This window comes from Aptenodytes patagonicus, chromosome 1, assembly GCF_965638725.1.
Source record: "Aptenodytes patagonicus chromosome 1, bAptPat1.pri.cur, whole genome shotgun sequence".
Taxonomy (NCBI): domain Eukaryota; kingdom Metazoa; phylum Chordata; class Aves; order Sphenisciformes; family Spheniscidae; genus Aptenodytes; species Aptenodytes patagonicus.
Window position 1 is genome coordinate 13,867,450 of NC_134949.1, and position 20,704 is coordinate 13,888,153.

Below are 20,704 nucleotides of genomic sequence, written 5' to 3' on the forward strand. Positions count from 1 at the left end.
GTTTTGGGGTTTTTTCTACATACATATTACATACGGAGGGGAACTTCTTATAAATATTAAAAGATAATTTAAAGATAAAGAATTAAAGAATATTCACTGAAATGCACTGAAGATTAGCTGATAGCAGGACTGCATGTGCTTTTGGAGGGTGCATAGAAATTTAGGAAATTTATCACAGCTATTAATGATCTGTGAACTAAGGCAGATTCAGTGGGACAAATTCCCAAGGATTTACATTCATCTCAAACAACAACTTTAAAAACTACCTGAAAATTTGGCACTATATGTACATAATGTTTACTTAAAATACAGTTTTCCTATCTTTGGAATATTCCTAACAGGTAATTTTAGTCTTTAAACAAAAACAGGGAAGCTGCATTTACATAACTCCTTTAAAAATACAGTCACAACCCTATTTAAGTCCATTCTGTCAGGATCAATTCAGTATTAGGTATCACATTTATCATGCCAAATAATAAAGTGCTTTCTGACTTGAGTTATGAGTACCTATTATATTAGTTTACACTCGATTAATTATGTTGTGCAAGTTCTCATTTGAAAACAAAACCCTTTATCAATGTTCAGTGGCTCATATCACCAAAAATTAAATATATCAGTTATCACAGAGGAGGCATTCACGTAGACTTAAAAAAGACTATGCTGTAAGTCATATCAGTAATGCTTTAGAAAAAAGCATTAGACATACTAAAAACTTTTTGCAAAGTTCTGCAAAGGGCTACTAAGTTCAGGTGCTGCAGAGAGGTTGGTAGGGAGCCTTTAGTAGCTATTTTCCTTTGCTTGCAACATCTCTGACGCTATACATCCTTCCAGGATTTTGCCAGTGGTAAATTCTCACCAATAGACATACACAGTTAGCATTAAAAACCCTCTGCCTGCAGTAACAGGCGGCTGCTGGGAGTCGGGAGAAGAGAGGAAGGTCAAGGAAGCAAACCAGCAGCTGTCACAGCTGTTGATATAATACATTTTGCAAATTCAACTCTTCTTGACTAAGTATTTTAAAGCAATAATGTGGCAATAGAAGCCATGAACAGGAACAGAGATTTCAAGAGCCATTTCAAGTAGGGACAGAATGGGACTCAAATAGTAAAGATGATAGAATAAAAATGCATAATGATTGGAGGAATTAAACAGGTTTTAAAATTTGTGACAGGAAGAGCTATGTTGTGAAATTGCTGGAACATGACTACAAATCAGAAACAAGTTGGTTCTAAGAAAATAGGGATTTAAACCTATGTCCATATTAAAAAATAAAACTAGGTCAGACCTCTGGCATGGACACCGTCCTGTGCTCATCCAGGATGTTAAGCCATTAGCATGTTCCTTCAGAAGGATATGATTTTTCTGCAACACTGCCATAATATTTATAAACACTTTCATTATTAGACTGCTAGCTGTTTATAAGCATGATGATTTTTTCAGCTGATTATTTAATCACACCACTTTGGCATCATAATAAATTTTTCCAAGTTCCTGATGCCATGGTAGTGCTATTTTACCACATAGTAATATGACAAATGCAGTCCAACACCACATTTTGAAGCCAATTTGTGATTACTGAGGATAGTCTAAATTACATATCAGCAGGGAGAAGACAGCTAATTAATGACATTTCAAAACCCTCATAGCTGGGATGCTGGGTTTGCTAAATGTCATAAATAGATTGTTTTTCAAGGAGTGCTACCTATGCTCAATACTGCAACTAAAAATGAGTTTAAAATTTGGGAAAAATATCCCAGTGGTGTGACTTCATTTTTGCACAGGACATAAAACAAAGCATGTCTTCTCAAGGCAGTTAATGAAGCATAGTACATTCAAATAGGATTCAAAGTAGCAGAGAAGCAATTTAGCATCCCTGTCAGGATTCCCCCGCTGGAGCTGGCTGTGAGGGAAATTACTGAAATTCTCCTTTATCCGTAAAACCTCTGAATTAGTTTTATATGTGTTTATGACTTTCAGTCACCACACCAGCAACATCTGCATTGCATTTGTGGAGTTCTGGTCCCAGTTAAGGTTGTAAAATTAACCCTGTTAAAAGAATTGTCAGTGTCTGAAATGAAGAGAAGATGCCTGGCCAAAACCACTTCTGTTTTATGGCCCTCTTCCATGTATGCTCTTCAAATAGCTCTAATCAGCCTCTCCCACCACTCAGAAGACTGTTGAAAACATGAAAATTAATTTTGAATTACACAGGCTTTGAGTTGGTCTTTTAATTTTTCAGTTCTTTCCAAAACTCTCATTTTATGTATATCATTGCAGCTAGCAGCCCAGCATCAGCATGTGGGCATTGGTTATGTATCTTTCAATTCATTTTCCACACCCAGATGATCCCAAGTTAATGCAAATTGCACCATGTTGTTTCTTACAGCAATTTTATGACCAAACTACCCCCCAGTGAAATTAATTCTGTCACCTTCATCATGACTCAGTTTGTTACATACACTTTCCTGAGACTGGCAGGTGCTTGCTCCAGGCTGCATTTAAGTCTGTAAGATGCATTGTTCACAAGTGATGTTTTACAACCAAATTAACATTTGTCAACAGCGACAAGAAAAAACGGGACACAGCTAATAAAATAAGAGAAGAAAAATGAACCTTGGTTTTTTTTTTCACTGTCAGAAATAAAAAGGAATGATGCCAGTTTGACAACACAGTTCTATTTTCTTGCCTTTCCAGTCTTTTATAGATACTTTAAATAACTTGGATGCACACTAGAACAAGAGACTCCCCTGCGAACTATTGCAATAACCTTTGGTTAGCATCTATAGTTTAAAACACTGGGATGTTCCTGGGGTGCTCTACTATGGCCCTATTGCCTTGCTTAAGAGCCTCTCTGCTGAACACCAAACTTTCAAAGCACACCGACATCTCTGCAGCCGAGGCAGCCTCGATTCATAGCCTGCAGTCCCAGCCCTGGCAGATGAGCCAGCCTTCACTTACCAGTTCTCTGGGACCATATGGCTCACAGAAAGTGACAGCGTTGCCGTGCATTATCACACCGCACTGCTCTCCAACCTCGCAGTTACTGCATTCAGACCTGCAGGAAGAACACACCGTGTTTAAAATGGAAATCAGAAACCATACGTTTGAGACTGCATCGGGCTGTAAAATAAGACCGTTATATCTTGGCGCTCAAACAGATTGGACTGTTTTGCTATCATGGTGCTGAATGTAAAGAGCAACTGTATGTATGATGCACTAGAGCTGCCTCTGGAAAAAGCCATTTGCAAATAAGTACTTGCTCTCTGCACACTGTCCCCCCAAAAAGGAGTGTCCCTGCTTGTCGACTGCAAAACATCATGCCATGGGAAACCAAGCTGAACTCTTACATGTATAATTTACCCTGAAATTACTCTTCTTCCAAAATCCTTACTGCACATTTGATATACCATATGTAAACCCACCATCACAGAGCTACCGTACAGAACAGCTCAGGAGAAGGGGTTAGGATCAGCACCCCTCCAGCCCGCAGGGTTATTTACCCCAAAGGCAGACTCGAGGCTGCAGACCCTACCCGAAACTGGGCACCAAGAGGCTCCTACAGCCCAGCTGCTGTAACACGGGTCCTACTGCTGCTTTCTATTTGTTTTTGTCATATCCCATATTCCTAGTAACACAGAGTTGCCACTCTGTTCACCTTTTAGGGGAAAAAATATGAAGAAAATCTCAGGGACGCTGGTAAGTGCTGCTAAGCCAACTAATTGCACCTCTCCTGATATTTCTTAACTAATATGAAGGACTTTGTGGGTAGCCTGAAAGCAGAGCAGAGGGGAAGAGCCCTCTCCCTCACCTTCAAGGATCAGGGTATCGGCTCTTGGCATGAGCAGCAGATCTTCCAAAAATTTTGGAGATGCTCCTAGCCCCTGATAAACTGTCTGCAATGGGGCTGACCAACATTGCCTTCGGGCATCCAAAGCTCAGCTTTAACATCAAACCTACAGGCAAACATTTGCTCCCAGAGCAACTCCATTGTAAGCAAGGGTGAACTCACTCCAAACCTTCTTATTTCTTGTTGATTTTTGTCTGTAGTTTGATAACTGGTATTTTTAGAGTTTTAAGTGCAATAGACTTAGGTAAGGAGTGTTTAGGCAGTTTTTTCTTTGGCTTCTCTCACACAGAGTGCCTCGGACTTGGCCACCCTTTCTGATGTATAATGTCACCAAAATACACATTCCCATATACGCAGCCCAGATGTAGTTCAGTAGCATGCAAAGGTTTGGTTTTCTTCTATCTTTTCATTCTCCGGCTACTTTCTGGATGGCAGATCTCACAGGAAATTGGATGGAAAGGAAGAAATCCCAAGGAGATAGGGACTTGCTGACAACATATATGATGATCTATGATCATAGTTGATCATAGATAACTGATACATACTATCAATGTATAGTTGATTCCTATACAAATTTCCTTGGGTTTTTTTCACATCTTTTCCCAATTTCCTGTTGCTTGTTTGTCTTTTCATTAATAAGTGTTGTGTTAAACCTCTGCAAGTCTTTCTGTAAACTGCTTGGAGCAGGATTTTTCTATTCTTGAGTATCTGAAAACCATCAGCCCACCATGGTCCTGCACAGGACAAATGAAATCTCCAGCTGCATTGCGAGGAAGAGGCAGGTAGCGTTGTCAGCTACACCATGGGGCTGGGACAGCTTTTCCCTGCAGAGGCCATGCATCCAAAAGGTCTGAGCAAGGGAGGATGGGCTGCTGTGAACCCAGGTAGTGATTAGAAATAATGTTTAAATTAATTAATTAAGTAAGTAAGTACGCATTTAACTAAATGGAGCTACCTCCCGGTCTGCTCCCGCAGCAGACTGGGGCTCCTTACCACTCCCTTGGCTTCCCAGGGCAGCAAAGTGTGGGTAGCTTTTGGCAGAATGGGTTAACTCTGGGTGGCATACAATACCCTGCACAATACCCTGCAGGTCTGTGAGTGCTAAGCTCTGCTGAGCGATAGATGTTAGGTTTTCAGATGCATAGACGTGGTGAATAATTGATTGCACTTGTTATTTTGGGTCTCTCCAGTTGGTCCTGGGTGAATTCAGCACAGGGCTGGCTTTCTTATGCCCAAGTCCATTACAGAAGACAAATATCAATGCCTTATTCCCACTTTCCAAATCTCTCCCTTATTCTGAGATTTTATCAAAGGTCAGTTTCAGCTCCACCTCCCGAAACAAAGTCAGACATAAAAAATCCTTGAGTTTTTTTCCTGTATGATCATGTCAATAAAGTCATTTAGCAATTCACACTGATGGCATTTAGGATTTTGAATTTAAGCAGAAAAATTGAATCCTGTAATAAAGTAATGTAGTTCCTATCCACTTCCATGAGTTAATATTTACTTATAGGAGCCACAGTTGGCCCATAATTTTATTTCTCAATATAAGGCAAGAAGAAAGTGTGTGAGTGAACGAAACTGTAGTTTAAGAGACAGTACAGAAACAGAGTTCACGGAGGACGTGTTTTGTCGCTATCTAAATTTCACTTGATCCCTAAACTCTGATAATTGAAGAACAGAGGGACAGGAACTAGAAGAATACCTGGATTTCTGTAGGATTCTGGCTGTTTATGATTATCTGCCCCTACATTTTGGAGTTTTATAGCAGAGTATATGCCTGAATTCCTGGTATGTGCAGGGAGAGACAGATACAGCAGAAAAGCTTTGCCCATGAATACTATGTAGGGACCACTTAGTCCCTCGTGAAAGGTCAGGCTACATAATCCAAGGGATATTTTAATTTTGTAATTCTCATATTTCAATAAATACAAAGTGATTCAGCTGCTCATCTATTTTGCTTCTGTAATGCGGTGTATGAAATACTGTCTGGAAATCCAGAAACACTGTCCTAATACAGCTGTTTCATTATCACTCGTCTTTTCTAGGATGACTCTTCTCATAAGAAATTGGATGGCTGTTGGTAATCCTGATTCAAATCTTTGTGCACTCTTTGAAATGCATTATCTCTGACAATAAATTGCTCACTAGCTTGACAGGAATGCATGAAGAGCAAGATAATTGATCTGTTGTTCCTCAGATCATCGTCATAGTATTACGTGTTTAGAAATGACCCAATTTACTCCTTTCCTGGTGCAGACAGGAAGGTTAATTTCTTTTCCATTTATACAAACAGGAGACTATTAATTGCCCTGGCTGGGTGCAGCTTTTTACATTATCTTTCTCATCTGGCTGGTCTAAAATCTTAGCATGTTAAAATCACTTCAACTTTCTCTTCACAGCTAATACTCGCTGCCACTGTGGACGTTGTGTTGTATTCATCTAGATGTCTTCTCTGCAGACCTGCCATCACTCTCATCTCTGGCTGAGAGACTCCCACCTCTCTCTGCTATTGTTCTTCACTTTGCTGAAGGGGAAACATCTGCTGTTTCCTCATCCCTATTTGTCATCTCTTTTCCCTCTACAATACCCGAGTTTGTGGATATTGTATTGACTGATGTCTTTTGTGATGTCTGGACTATAAAGAAGATAAACATCTCAAGCTGCCAAGAGATTTTTGAACATAAATCTTTCTGAAATTTAATCCCACAGTTTTAGTGCAATTTGGAAACCACTTTAGGACTTCTCTCTCTCCTGTCACAAAGCTTTTCTCCACCTCTTTGCCACTGGAAATATCACTGTACCTCTCCATTTCTCATATGCCATGAAGAAGTGGTAGAACCTGTTTCTTATTGATTGATTTTACATGCTCAGCTTTTCTTCATGTCATCTTTGAAGAGTGTGTCTTCTGTAAGTGATTGCTGTTTGGAGTGCTGATAGGCTTTGAGATGAAACATGGCATCAAGTTGGGAAGGAGAGTTTAGCCAGCAACAAGCTTCTGTACAGAGTCTTTCTCTTTTAAATGTACTGAATTCCCTGTTGTCTACAGCCTTACTGTCGAAACAAAGTGTTTTATACAGAAACGTACATTAATGACAACATCTCTTCTTTACTAATTTATGCATCTCCTTTTTCCCCCCTTTTTGTCTCAACATTAAATCATTTATCATAGGATTAAACAGAATATTTTTTCTAGATTTGTTCTTATTTGGCCTGGTTTAGTTCTTATATAACACCTTTTATATACTCTCGTCTCCAATTTTATGAGGTTACATGGAGGCAAGATGGTCACAGAAACAGGTACTCAACAACCTAGACAGTCTTCCAGATACTGCCCATATTGGACCTCTTCTCATCCAGCTGTTCCCTGGCCCTTCCCTGGCAAGTAGCACAAGGTGCAGATTCCCTTTCCCTACAGAGGAAATCAATTACTTCCATGGTTCCTGAGCTTTCTGAACTAACACACTCCTGCCAGTTTTCAGCAAGTCTCATGGACCACCAATCACCTGTACTATTAGACTTTTCATTGAAAAATGCACTAAACATTACTGTCTAACTAGTTCCACAAGTCAGCTGTGAACCACTTAGCATGGCCATTGGTGCTACCTTTACCATGGAGCAGGAATCACTTACCTACCCTAACTTCCACAGCTAGTACGTTAGACATAAAATACATTGGACGTTTATGAATGTGTGAAGCATATTTGTTTCACAGGCCAAAGACATCTTTGTAAAGTTGGCGGCAAATGAGACCCAAGAAATGAGGAAATCTTTGCTTAAGTAAGCAGGCTTGTGCCTATGGGTTGGGGACTTTGGAAAGAATCATATTCTGACATGATTGCACGCTGGAAAAAAAAGAATATAAAAGTTAGTTGGACACACCACACAAGAAAATCCTCATGGTGGTTGAGCCCCAAGAAAATGAGAGAGATGGGACATGCTCCCATTCCTGCATTCCCAGGGCAGAATTCCTCCCTGCTTCCTTCTCCTTATGTGTCCTCTCCTGCTGCCTCCTCCTCTCCTTGTCCTTTCCCAATTCAGCAGTGTCTCCTCTTTTCTTTCAATCACCAGACTGTGATTTAGGTCAGGAACCCATTCCCAGATGCTGCAATTGTTCTGTTTACAAAGACCCCCTTCCCAACCTTCCCTTTCTCCTCCCCTTGCAGCTCCAGAAACACTCGTAGCCACTTCTTCCCTGCTCCTGAGCCTCCGAAGAAACAGATGGTTGCTGGGTAGGATGTGTCTTTTAATGCATTTGAAAGAGCAGAAACCCATAAAAACCAGGCAGTCACTCTCGAAATCATACAGTGCCCCTGTGCAAAATAGTTATTTGATGTGAGGCCTCTCCCAGCGATGGAGTGACACACAGGCTCTGCTGGGACTCATAAAATTAGACACACACAGAAGCTATAAAATGCTTTGCTTGTGCACTTGGACTGTACGTCTCTGCCAGAGCTGCACATGCCAGAAAGGGGATCAGGAGGAGTGGGACAATATTAATCACATCCAAGCTGGTGTTATGTAGGATTTGGGAAGAAAAGATCATAGGAATATACAAACACTTCTCTTCTCATTTTTACACAAATAATGGTTTCAGAAATTATTAGAGTGGCTTAGTCTAACTGGCCCCTGGTGACATGGCAGTGCTGGAGTATCGCTGCACACAAGGCAGCTGCTACCACACACTCCGAGCACAGCAGACCAGGGACTGAGCAGGGCTGGAAATACTGCTGTAGCAGTTACCACAATTGTTAGTGGTAAAGATGGGATTTTAGCAGCTGCCAGGGGAAAAAATGCAATTTTAGGGTGGATGGCGTAAACTGTTAATAATCCCTGATTTAACTCCCACTAGACAATCAAATGAGAATGAGCTTTCTGCCACTAAGTGGGTCTTTACTGGAGGCAGAGCTACTGTAGAAATCCTTTATGCAGAAAAGCTCATGACACCTCATTACAGTTTTCTTTTATTTGTGCTCTACTTCTATTTAGCGTTGCTGAAGATGTTGACTTTCTGGTGTTATTACAGGAAAATCTGTCTCAGGTTTGCAGTGAGTTTTGGGGCTGTCTCCCAGCACACACCTCTCTGCACTGACCTACCAACCAAGGTGGGTCAAGGTTATTCCAGGGGGACCGAATCCAAATCTTGAGGACAAAAGGAGCAGGAGACTGGGGGCTCTTTTAGTCCGAAATTTCGCTGTTGAGACTTCTATAAAGCAAGGATGAATTTAAAGATAAGAGAGCAATGGATAAATAAATTATGGAGGCTCCCAACAGACAGGCCCTCTGTGAGTTATGAGACATCTGCGGGGAAATAATGCCTCCTCTCATTTCTTTCCACTCAAGTCCATTTAACACACTGCTGCTAAAGCTATCTACCTTGGCAGCTATTCTGTAACCCATTAAGAGTCCTTGATCTATTCATTTCCATAAAGAAAGAGGGTTTTTTTATATTATAGTGTTCCAGGTCCTTGATGCATCTGTCCAGAAAAACATTCAAAGAGATGATACAAAAGGAACAAAAGGAGGAAAAATAGTAGGCACATATTAAAAAGTATTACAATAAGTATGTGCAAAAGAAAAATATCCATAAAATTCCATAAACCACAAACTTTTTACATAAGATGGTGAAACTGTGAAAGACCTGCACAGATGGAAAACTGTGACAGGCCTTAATAAAAAGGAAAATGAAGTCAGATTTCACAGAACATATGTATTCCTAGCTAACAAATGCAGGTAACTGCTAAAATGCCCATTAAGAATTTATTTGAACAAGATAAACTAACCCAGTAAAATATTTCTGTGTCTTGTATGAATTAAATCAATAAAATTAGTTATATTTATGAAATAGGATTGGAAGGAATAGAAAACTCAGTAACAATCTCGTATAAAAAAAGGAGACTCCAACCTTCAAAACTTCATGTTAAGACCGATAGATGTGTTTATCTGGGTATAGCATGACCAGTAGAAATATTCACTATACAGAATAGAATCAGTTTTGTACCATAATAGACCTATAACTTTCTCTTTTGTGACATACATACATATATCATATGAAACGATACTCTATCACTGTGATCATTGTGGTGGTGAAATTATTAATATTTAAGATTGAGAGGTCTGGCTAAGCATTATCTTTGCTAAAAGAACATTCCTTTTGACTAAAAGCTAACAGTCTGTGACTGTTTCTAACTCCCCACTTCTAAGCTAAGGTAACACTGCGTGTGCCACTCCTATAGGCTCTGCCAACAGCCATCTCTCCATATTCTCCTGTTATTTGCTGTTGGAGTCCTTAGAACAGTGGCAGCAACTTAAGGAGTCCATCCCTCCCAGGGATGGATACTTAGGTTTATTAACATTGAAATGATTGTTTTTCCTCACATCTTCCCTCGTTTTCTGAAACAGTGTATGGGGTGGGTCTCTGCAATCACTTGGCAGAGAACGGAGGAGCAGAGGGGGAGATGCTGTCCCAGTGCTCCCGCACTATGATCATAGTTAATAGCGCTTCTGCCTGACCTGTTCTAAATTGTACTTGCCTAATTATGCATGTGGAGTCCCGAGATTCGCCAACAGCATCTACTGGTTAAAGAATGATAACAACCTGTGCTTGCTGTTTCAGACGTAGACTGTGATAACGTGAATGACCCTACTCAGGAATCCCACTGAACAGAAAAACCTAGCAATTGGGAGTTGCTGTATAGAGCTGGGAAGGGAAGGGTTTTCCTTCCTATACATTACAAAAATTTTGAAAAATTTTGCCTTTCACAAAAAGAGAAAAAAATCAACCTTAAACATTTTCAGCAGCTGAAAACTAGATGGAGGTATTTAATTCCAGTTAATTTTTCTTTTCAATGATTTGGAAACATTTTATTTCAGTTTAGGAGGAGTTTTTACTATAGTTAGCTTCACCAGAAATATGTACTACATGAACATGAAAGAAAAAAAAATAATTGAAAAAACAAAGTTTAATTATTGAAATTCATCACCTTTTCCATGAAAAGCTATGATTTCAAGAAATCAAAATCTTCATACAAAAACATTCACTGAGCTCAGCTCTACTCCTTTCTATTTTTGGATTAATTCAAAATTTGAAGTCAATGAGAATTTGTCACTCACTTCAATGGGCTTAGAATTTCTCAGTCACTCATTAATCAATCAATTAATTAATAAACTAATATTTAGGTCCCAATGGAACAAAGACTTACAGCTTACACCAATGTGAGCGGAGGTATCTAGGAATTAATATAATACAAATACTTCACTATAATGACCAAAATGTTTTAATTTGCTCAAATGAGTACAAAGGAAAGCAGAAGACTGAAACTCACCACATGGTAGGGTTCAATTCTTGCTGATGGTAAGAGTCAAAGTCATCTCGTAGGATAATGCTGTCACTGTGCATTTCAGCTACAAAGAAAAGAAAGCACTGTATGAAAAAAAATCCAGTGCAATCATCCAGTGCTTTCTAAGTGTTGCCTTACCTAGAGCTAAAGTAATGCATTTTAAAATGAGGAAATCGGCTTTTTAAAGTCTGCTAGTTACAAAAGCAGGGTTTTCTCAGTTACAGGTTTTTTTGCTTACTCTGGATCATAATACAACATAAAATTAAGAAGTCTCCCAATCTATCACCAAAGTGTGATGGCTATGAAAAGATGCAGTCATCAAGTACATACTAAATGTTTTAAGAACTTTTGCTCCAAATTGTTGGTTGTTCTGAATGTTCAGAAAAAAATCCCTCCGAATCCAGATTTTGGAAACACTGGCACAAGGAGGGATGAGATATCCTAGTGAGTGCACTACGCTTCTAGTAGTCAGGCGGTTCATTCTGATAACTCGTAAGCAAAAGTCCATGAGCTCATTGGAATTTCCATGAGCTCATTGGAATTTCTTTGCTGCTATCAGTGGAGCTGGCAGTAAAGGTCAGCTCATTTAAGGAATATAAACAGTGAGTTATGTTACGCAAATGTTTCTAACCATCGGTCTGCAAGCTTTGGACTCCATCTTTCCCCCTAGATTTGCGGTATCATTTATGTATGATGACCAAAAAAACCCAAATTCCAGAACTTTGGCACCTGTATTTGTATTAAACAGACCTTTCTCTACAAATACTTCCATTAAATGAATGAAGTAAATGTCACCTGCTATTCAAACTAAGCAAGGATGCCAGAATCTGTCCGGGACTAATCAAATTGCTGCACACGGGTTGGTGGGTGCAGGGCTGGAGCTCTGCTGTGTGCTCTGTGCCCGGCTTGGAGAGCTGGAGAAGCAACGCCCGGCTCCTGGGTGCCCCTCAGAGGTACACTGTGACAAAACCTTCCTCCCAGTGACCCAGCACTGGTGTGACGGTGCTGTCCCACACTGGGGGTTACGTGTCCTCATGCAAACGGATGCTCTAATACATAGCTAGGAAGAAAAGCTCTGCAGCATGATATACTCGCAGTGCAAGGGCTCAAAGGCAATAAACAAACAGCAATAAAAATCACAATGAAAAAACAACTAATCAGAATTAGACATAATTAAATTCATTTTATGAGAGTCTCATTTTTATTTGAATTCCCCAGGGCTAGTTGCATATGACCTTACAGATTGTTTATTATAATAAAGTTAGTGATTCTGAGTTTTAGTAATAAGAATGACAAATCACCTACCTAGGTGAGGATGTAAGGGAGCTTCTGTCGGAGCTGCAGAGAACAAAGACACACAATGCATGAATATCTTCTATGATCGGGGCTTAATTGTAGCATTAAAAATTGATTCAGAATAAAACAAATTGTATAGTACATGTTCTATTAAGTCAACTATCCTGACACTTTAATTATGAAAAATGTGATACACGGTAAAAGTTATAAAAATATAACAGGAAAGAAAAAAAATAAATATTCTGTAATTAAAATAAGCATCAATAACAAATGAAAGAGAGAAATGGTTGTACAGCAAGGTAAGAAAGATCACTTCTAGTCTAGGATTATGACATATTATTAGAAATAATTTGGATTAAGATTCAGTAATTCAATGATTGACTAAGAGAGTGGAAATTAGGCTGAAGAAAATAAATAATCTAGGGGAGGCAAAAGTGCCACACTTTGACCCTTTATATTGCACTGGACATTTTACTTGGTATATTGTTAGAAGAAAAAATCCCAACAAAAAATATTTTTAAGGCAACAAGTAAGGGATTGACTCAGCAAATCACTGAATCAAACACTTATTTTAAAGCACATTTTTACATGCGTTGCTGGATCAATTCCCCAGTAAGCCTTTGTCTTCTGAGAAACAGTAGAACACTGTAAAGACACACTCTGCAGGGGGCATGTGGGTGAAATGACAAAACTTTATTAAGTTGTCTTCTCCTAACACTTTGCAACAGCAGTCTCCTGTAAAATTACACAAATGGAAACACAGTGTATCTGAAAGGGCACAGCTACATAAAAAATATGGGGGGGGTCTAGAAGGTGGCTACACAGTGTGTTAGATACTCCATGGCAGCTACTACATCCATAGCCTCGTCCCACCTTAAATCCAAAGTTACACGTCTTTCGCAGAGACAAAGAGGGTGCATATAAGCAAGCTCCTGGGGAGCTGCTACCTTGTTTGCCTCTCAGGACCTTGTCCATGCAGCTATATTTCTAGCTGTATTTTGTACTTTGGTAAATAGAACACCAAGAAAAGAGAATTTTTGAAGCCAGGATTCTTTTGATGACTCTGTGTTTCTTGTTGGGCACTGACCTAAATTGTATCAGTACTCCTGATTTCTTCAGCATATTTGCAAAAAATTACTGAAGTACTGCAATTTCTGTCATAACATCTGACAAATTAAAAATAGATTAAAAATAAACATAAAAATGAATGCAGCAATCTATCTAAAGCCCTCACACATAGTAATCTGAATAGAAAGTCCAACACAAATCTCAAGAATTTTGTTTTTCTCTTCCTGTTTTCTCCTTAAACACTGGGTTTGCATGGAGGCGTGACATTCTGTAATGAAATTGCAACACTTCATGGGGAAGTTGGTGATTAAGAAGACTGAGCAAGAAACAACTGAGGTATCTGCAGACCAGAAGAGGATGGCAAGCAGTCTGGATTTAACTTAGACAGAAACCTTTGATTTAACTGACTTACAACTTGGGAGACTGACAGGTTTTACTCCATCCACTAACCTTATATATATATAGACAATGCTGAAAATGACCACAGAACCACTGAAAGCTTTACTGCAGTGAAGAGCAAAGGCATTCTTAAGAGTCTGATGCTGAATTGAAATCACAGACATGCAGAAATATGAAATCTTTTTTTCTTTATGTGGCTAACTTGCTGTATTTTTTATGCAAGAAACTTATCAATGCCATCTTGTCTTCCACAGCAGAAATGCCAATAATGACTCTAGCAATGGCCAAGACCTCTCATCATGATGGTACAAGATCTGGAGCAACACAGCTCCAATTGCACATTAAGCTTGGCACTGCCTCCAGGATAACTCTGGGCTGCACTGGTGGATACTACACAGGAAAAGACTGCATTTGTCCCTTGCAGTCCCAGGCATTGTTTTTCTCCATGGACGTATGTATATACTTCTCTAGAAAACTTTTAAAACCTCTTTGCACAGAAGAAATGGATTAACCTGGATTAACTGAATTATTTCCCAGATCGAGCAATGCAAGCTGTTCTGGATTTTACCTGTAGAAGTACATTATGGCATGGGATTTGAAATACTCCTGATGTTGTAGGATGTTAAGCTTAAAAGAAGACCTCTGTCTCTGATGCTCTGCATTACCCCTTTTCATTAGCTCCAGATCATCATTAAGGGATGATCCACTGCAAGGACAGGTGTGGCTGAGAGCCACTCTGCCAGTGCTCATCTATGAGGAGGATGGTCGTGTCAGGCCACGTCATGGGCAGACTCATTAGCTGGCCAAGCAAATTTCATTAGCCCTTGAGAGTAACTCAATTGAAAAAGACCTTCCTCTCCAATGAGAGCAGTTCAGACCTGAAAATGAAAATAAAAGATTAGATTGTCATTCATCTCAGGTCACTTGGCATCGCTCTTTGGAAGAGGCTTTGTGTGGAAAGCAGTCCAGCCCAGGATACACACAATCACTAATGATACTTTCTAAAGTTATTATGCAAAATTTCAGCATTCAGCCAAAAGGCACAGGTATAGCACAAACTTGGATTCTTTAAATTTGCAAACTCCTTTGATTTCAGCATTTTATTTATATAACTAGCTGTTTATGTGATTAAAGAATACAAAATTGGGATCTGAGAATTTTTCCTAAAACAGCTTTTCAGTTGTATGCATAGTGTATTGCAAACCAAAACTGCTTTCCAATGGACTGAAATGAAGGAACTTGTGCAGAAACATACTAGTGCTACTGATCATTCATTTAAAAAACTAAAGGTGGAGTTAAGAAAACACTTAATGTTGGACAAAATATTGTTCTTAGAAATAAAGACTGTGTTGAAGAGGGGTTATGTTTCCCAAATCTCTACAGGATCTGAGAAGCCCAAGCATTTTTGCCTCAGGTATTCCTTCATCTAATTTGTAATTCAAATTCCAGAGCTGAATATGACAAAAGACTGTGAAGGTACCATTTAATGAGTGATAAACCTAGACTTCAATCTCCCTATGAATAATTTCTGTATTACATTTTATATTTCATTGCAAAACAGCACTGTGTTCATCTTCAGGTGTTGTAGTTAAGGTCCCCAAAATAACAGAAATTTAGAACATCACACAAAAACAACTGCAGTAGTTTTAAAATATTTCCAGATCTGCCTTTTTTATCAGTTTATAGAGCCACTTATTTTAAAACAATATGGATTGTACAGTAGGCCACACAATGTGGCTGAAGTCAAATGCAGTTTCCTTGCATAACATGACAAAGTTAAAAAAAATGATATGGTGCGGAATAGCTATACAAGGCAAAGATATAAAACATTTACAATTAAAAAAAAATATACAATACTTCAGACTGAGAGGGGGAAAAAAGGCTATCTTAGTTCATATTTTAAACCACGATTCACTTTCTTAGACGTTCCTTAGGCACTTGGTTGGATGGTTTTAAATTCAGAATCAGTATTTGTGTAGCTCCAAAATGCATCTTAGCTTGAATGAAAATGTAACTTCTTTTTTAAAAAGTAAAGTAAATGAATTTATTATTTGATTTTTAACTAGCACTCTGGGTATATACAGAGCTTTACAAGAGATTAATTGTACTAAGCAAAGAATGGAAATGGAGCTCAGCAGAGTTCACAATGTAAAAGGCATGAGCAAATACAATATGAGAAAACGTAAGGAAATGTAGGATGCTTGCCTTGTAAGACAAGGCAATCCCTTTGGTAAGGAAAAGCACAGAAGAAAGTACACAATACAAAGTGATTCAGAGAGAGAAAGGCCACAGTCAAACTGGAAGCGTGAGAAACTTGAGGAAAGTAATGGGGAATTCAGAAGTCAATGGGGTCATTGTGGGGCTCTGTGTCAATGGGATGAGGGAGAATGAAGGCATCTTTTGGAATAAAAGGTTAAAATTTTCTGTGGATGAAGTAAGGCTACTGAAAGGTTAAACCAATAGAAAAATATGCCCTGTTTTGGTTAAACTGGAAGGGAGGGAAATACGAGAGAAGTGGGAAGGGAATGTCATCTTCAGATAGAGGAGCTGGAATATGAGGAGGGAAACAAGATTTGGTGATGGTCTAATGTCAGTGGAAAAATAAGAACCAAAATCATTAAACATGGTGATGGCTAACTGTTAAGCAAAACCAGTCTCCATTCAGAAAAAAAGAGCTAACATAATGCAGATTAAACACATGTTCCAGCAACATCAGTTTGTACTATTGACACTGATATTCCATAGATCTGCGGGGTCAAGTGTGTATACAGAGATAGGTAGGGAATACAGCATAAGAAAACATTCCTAAAACTCACTGGAAAATAAATAGATTTTTTTTTTTTTTTTGCAGAACCCTGGACTTTTTTTAAAAATATAAAAGAAAAGTGAATTACAGAAACTCAAATGCTCAAATGCTCCCAGACAAACACCATGCTCAGAGTTCAACAGCCAGCAGCCATTAGCTGTTGCTCAACAATTCATCACAAATGAGATGTGGAAAGAGGTGTATTCTATTTTGCAGATTATGAAAAAGTCTAATCTCCTTGTCATTAGCAGCCAGATGAAGATGAAAAAGAAAATGAATGCTTTTATTTAGACTCCTGCCAATACTTTCTCTCTACTAGTAAACAAAATTGCTATTGAATGATAGAGGCTGAACATCCCCCTAGAGAGAGTCAGTGTGTTGCCCGAGGGCTGCATTATTCTCACTGACATATAAGCCAAGGAACAATACGTCAGCTCTGAACTCCAGTCTTCTGTTCTGTAAAATACTGCTCTGGTCAAGCCTGAGAGCCTGCAATCTGTTTTGCATTTGTTTTTCAGAGTGTTCTTAAATCCATATTTACAAGATACAAAATAGGCCTAAAAGGTCTTCCACAAATATTCAGGCAGAAGCTATCAAATAAAAGAGAGTCTGGGCCAATCGTAAGGATTTACTTTCATATGGAGACATCTGTCAGACCGTAGAGTGGTTTCATAAGAAAGGAATCCCAATCCTATAATTTGTAGCATTGAGTATGAGATTGTATAAAGTTCTGGGAACTATGCTGAAAGGAATGATTCTGCACTCTGAGGGAACAACATCCTTCATCTTTTCCATCTCTTAGGTCGTACTGTTCAGAGATTCTTCTCTAATCAGTCAGAATTAAAGTACATGCTTACAAATCTCCCAGTATGGTCCTTATTCCAAAGAACTGTTGTAGTACTGGTCCAAAGTTACATAGTATACCAGGAACATGGTCTCCTTAACCCTTTAAAACTACTTGATGCAGTAAAGGCAGGCGGGGTTGCATGACGTGACTGCCGGCTGTATCCATTCCTGCACCGCGAGCTGTTCCTCCCAGCAGCATTGTTGTTTTCATACAGACCTAAACTCTTTTGAGTTCTACAGTGCAATGCAGCTGGGTCTGATATCTTGCCAACTCCATTTTAATTATGCTACTGTTTATTAATGTATGATTTTTGTTCTACTCAAGCCAGGAATAAATATGAATCAATCTGCACAATAATAAGTTTACCTTATTTTCCATTTATTTTGCTATTAGATCAACAAGTTAAAGATATTGTTATTAAAAGATATTATTAATGGCAAGAATATCGTCAGTCATTAACATCCTTATTTGTCCTTAAAAGTATTTATAAGACATCTGTCTTTTCTATCTTGGCTTATACAGCTTTTGTTTTCTTGCCTATTTGTGCTGGGTTAACTCTTTTGTCTGATAATCTTTATGTCTCCTTTCTTCAATATCCAATAAAATTCTTATAAATTTTAAAGCTTACATCAGTTCTCAAAGATCTCACTAGCTTCCTAAAATATTTATTATATGCTGAACACACAGCTTTTCAAGTGATTATTTTACTTTCTCTGGTGTCTTTCCCTATGGCTTCATTCCTTATTCCATTTACATTATACATAGAGCTGCTTGTTTGGCATTGCCATCCCTTAACACTGCCCTTTATCATCCTCTAATTCTCTTCCAAATAGGAACTACACTTGCCTTTCACTGTACAAATCCCATTAACTCTATTAAGATTTACTAATGCACATCTGAGGGTGGACAGCCACAGTGAACATGATTTCTGAGATTCCTTGCTTCATGTATATCCTTTGTACTAGTTGTTATGAAGTCTGATACCATCTCAAGCGAACATACATATTAAAAAGATATCCTGTAATAAATCTATGAAGTTGCCCTGCGGTTTTATTTTCTTTACTTAATATGTCACATCATTCACTACAGCATTTCAGTATAGTAATGTTTAGGGCCAGAAACAGACCATAAAACTCCATTTACGTCAATCTACCTTGCTGGTTTGCATATATCTTACTATCATATATGCATGTAAATAAATTCACTAATTATTTCTGAAAGAATCCTATGTTTACATTAATAGTATTGATGAAACTGTGATTGTCTTCATGGAGTAAAAGAAGTGAGGTTTGCTTCAAAGAAAGCATCCTTTATTTGAATAGGAAAATTAATCCTAATAGTAGAAGAGCTATAATAGTACGCACTGGTTAGGGGCACATTGTCTGCTGAAAAAATAAGAACAAAAGGGCAGAGGAAAGCCTGGTGCTGGAATGGATGGGAGGAAGGGCAATGGGCAACAGGGTGGTTGACTAGCTGGGTCAGGAAAACTGTGGCCAAGCTAGGAAACTAAGGGGAGAGGCCTCGGTGAGGATAAAAATCTGAGAGAATCATAGAATCATTTAGGTTGGAAAAGACCTTTAAGATCATCGAATCCAACTGTTAACCTAGCACTGCCAAGGCTACCACTAAACCATGTCCCTAAGCACCACACCTAGACATCTTTTAAATACCTCCGGGGATGGTGACCCAACCACTTCCCTGGGCAGCCTGTTCCAATGCTTGACAACCCTTTTGGTGAAGAAATTTTTCCTTACATCCAATCTAAACTTCCCCTGGCGCAACTCGAGGCTGTTTCCTCTTGTCCTATCACTGGTTACTTGGGAGAAGAGACTGACACCCACCTCGCTACAACCTCCTTTCAGGGAGTTGTAGAGAGCAATGAGGTCTCCCCGAGCCTCCTTTTCTCCAGGCTAAACAACCCCAGTTCCCTCAGCCGCTCCTCATAAGGCTTGTTCTCCAGACCCTTCACCAGCTTCGTTGAGCTTCTTTGGACATGCTCCAGCACCTCGATGTCCTTCTTGTAGTGAGGGGCCCAAAATTGAACCCAATAAAGGATAGAGAAGGACCAAGAGAACCTCTGAGAAGCTTGCACATCAATATTATAGGGAAATATGATGACTAATTACATGGCTGTGAACTGCTCATAAAGCAGTACCTCTGGGTGATCCTTGACTAAGTCAAACCTGATGTTTTCAGAGTTACACAACAACATCAAATATTTTGGAGGACACAAATCCACAAAGTCTCTGAAGTGACTATATAAAGCAAAGAGAATTGATGGGAAAACCATGGGTAACACAAAAGTCATGAGGATGCAGGAGACTACGACAAGGTGGGGAAGCTGGAGGCCCTTTCAGGGAAACAGTGCGGGATGTGGCTATCAGTGGTTGGGTGGGAGGAGAAGGCAAAGGGACTGTCATGGCTGAGCAGCCAGTGAGGGCCCAGGGATGGCACATCTTAGCATCTTTTATTCTCTACGCACAACCAATACACAAATCCCATTTTCTCCTAGTCCTGCAGAGTCCCTGTGAACTCAGGGACAGCACGCAGTACCATAACGACTTACTGTTCTAACCAACATAAGTATTGCTAAAATGGTGATTTGAGGTTAGGTTATGCTCCAAAATTGGAGAAATATAAAGCAGAGAAGGGTGAAAGAATTACAATATCTGCTGTCAGTTCTGCTACTAAAAAATCCCAGTACAGCATGTCTGAAGAAAGGACTGTCAAAGCCCGTATGGATGGATTTCTGCTCACTAGTCTCTGCTTATCAAGGTATTTTCTTCTAGGACGGAGCAATCTTGTTGCTTTGTCCATATTCTCCTTGACAATGCTGCCAGTTCTGACACTGATAGTCATATATTTCCTTTTAGCTTGCTTACATGTAGCTTTCATCATGCTGGTCACTGCCAGCTCTCTGGCTCTCTGTCACTCTGCCATCAATATGTCTTTTACTTCCTTCTCCTTTCCTTACCTATTCTGGCCACCACAGACTGCCTTTGGCCACAGTGCGCTCACTACACAGCCGTGCTTTGGAGAGTTTCATCTGCTTATGAGACTTTTCACCATTTTATGCTGATGGCTCTGCATATTGATTTTTC

The 20,704-nt window shown here is 39.2% G+C and overlaps 1 protein-coding gene across 2 annotated transcripts in view; it reads right to left on the reverse strand.

Moving 5' to 3' along the window:
* The window catches only part of RELN (reelin), a 300,351-nt gene that overhangs the window by 156,299 nt on the left and 123,348 nt on the right, over positions 1 to 20,704 (reverse strand). For both annotated transcript variants that reach the window (XM_076328234.1, XM_076328227.1), the window contains exons 5-7: positions 12,493 to 12,525; positions 11,173 to 11,251; positions 2,959 to 3,055 (exon numbers count right to left, since the gene is read on the reverse strand). In XM_076328234.1, coding sequence (XP_076184349.1) covers positions 2,959 to 3,055; positions 11,173 to 11,251; positions 12,493 to 12,525 — 209 coding nt within the window. The remainder of the gene's footprint in view (positions 1 to 2,958; positions 3,056 to 11,172; positions 11,252 to 12,492; positions 12,526 to 20,704) is intronic.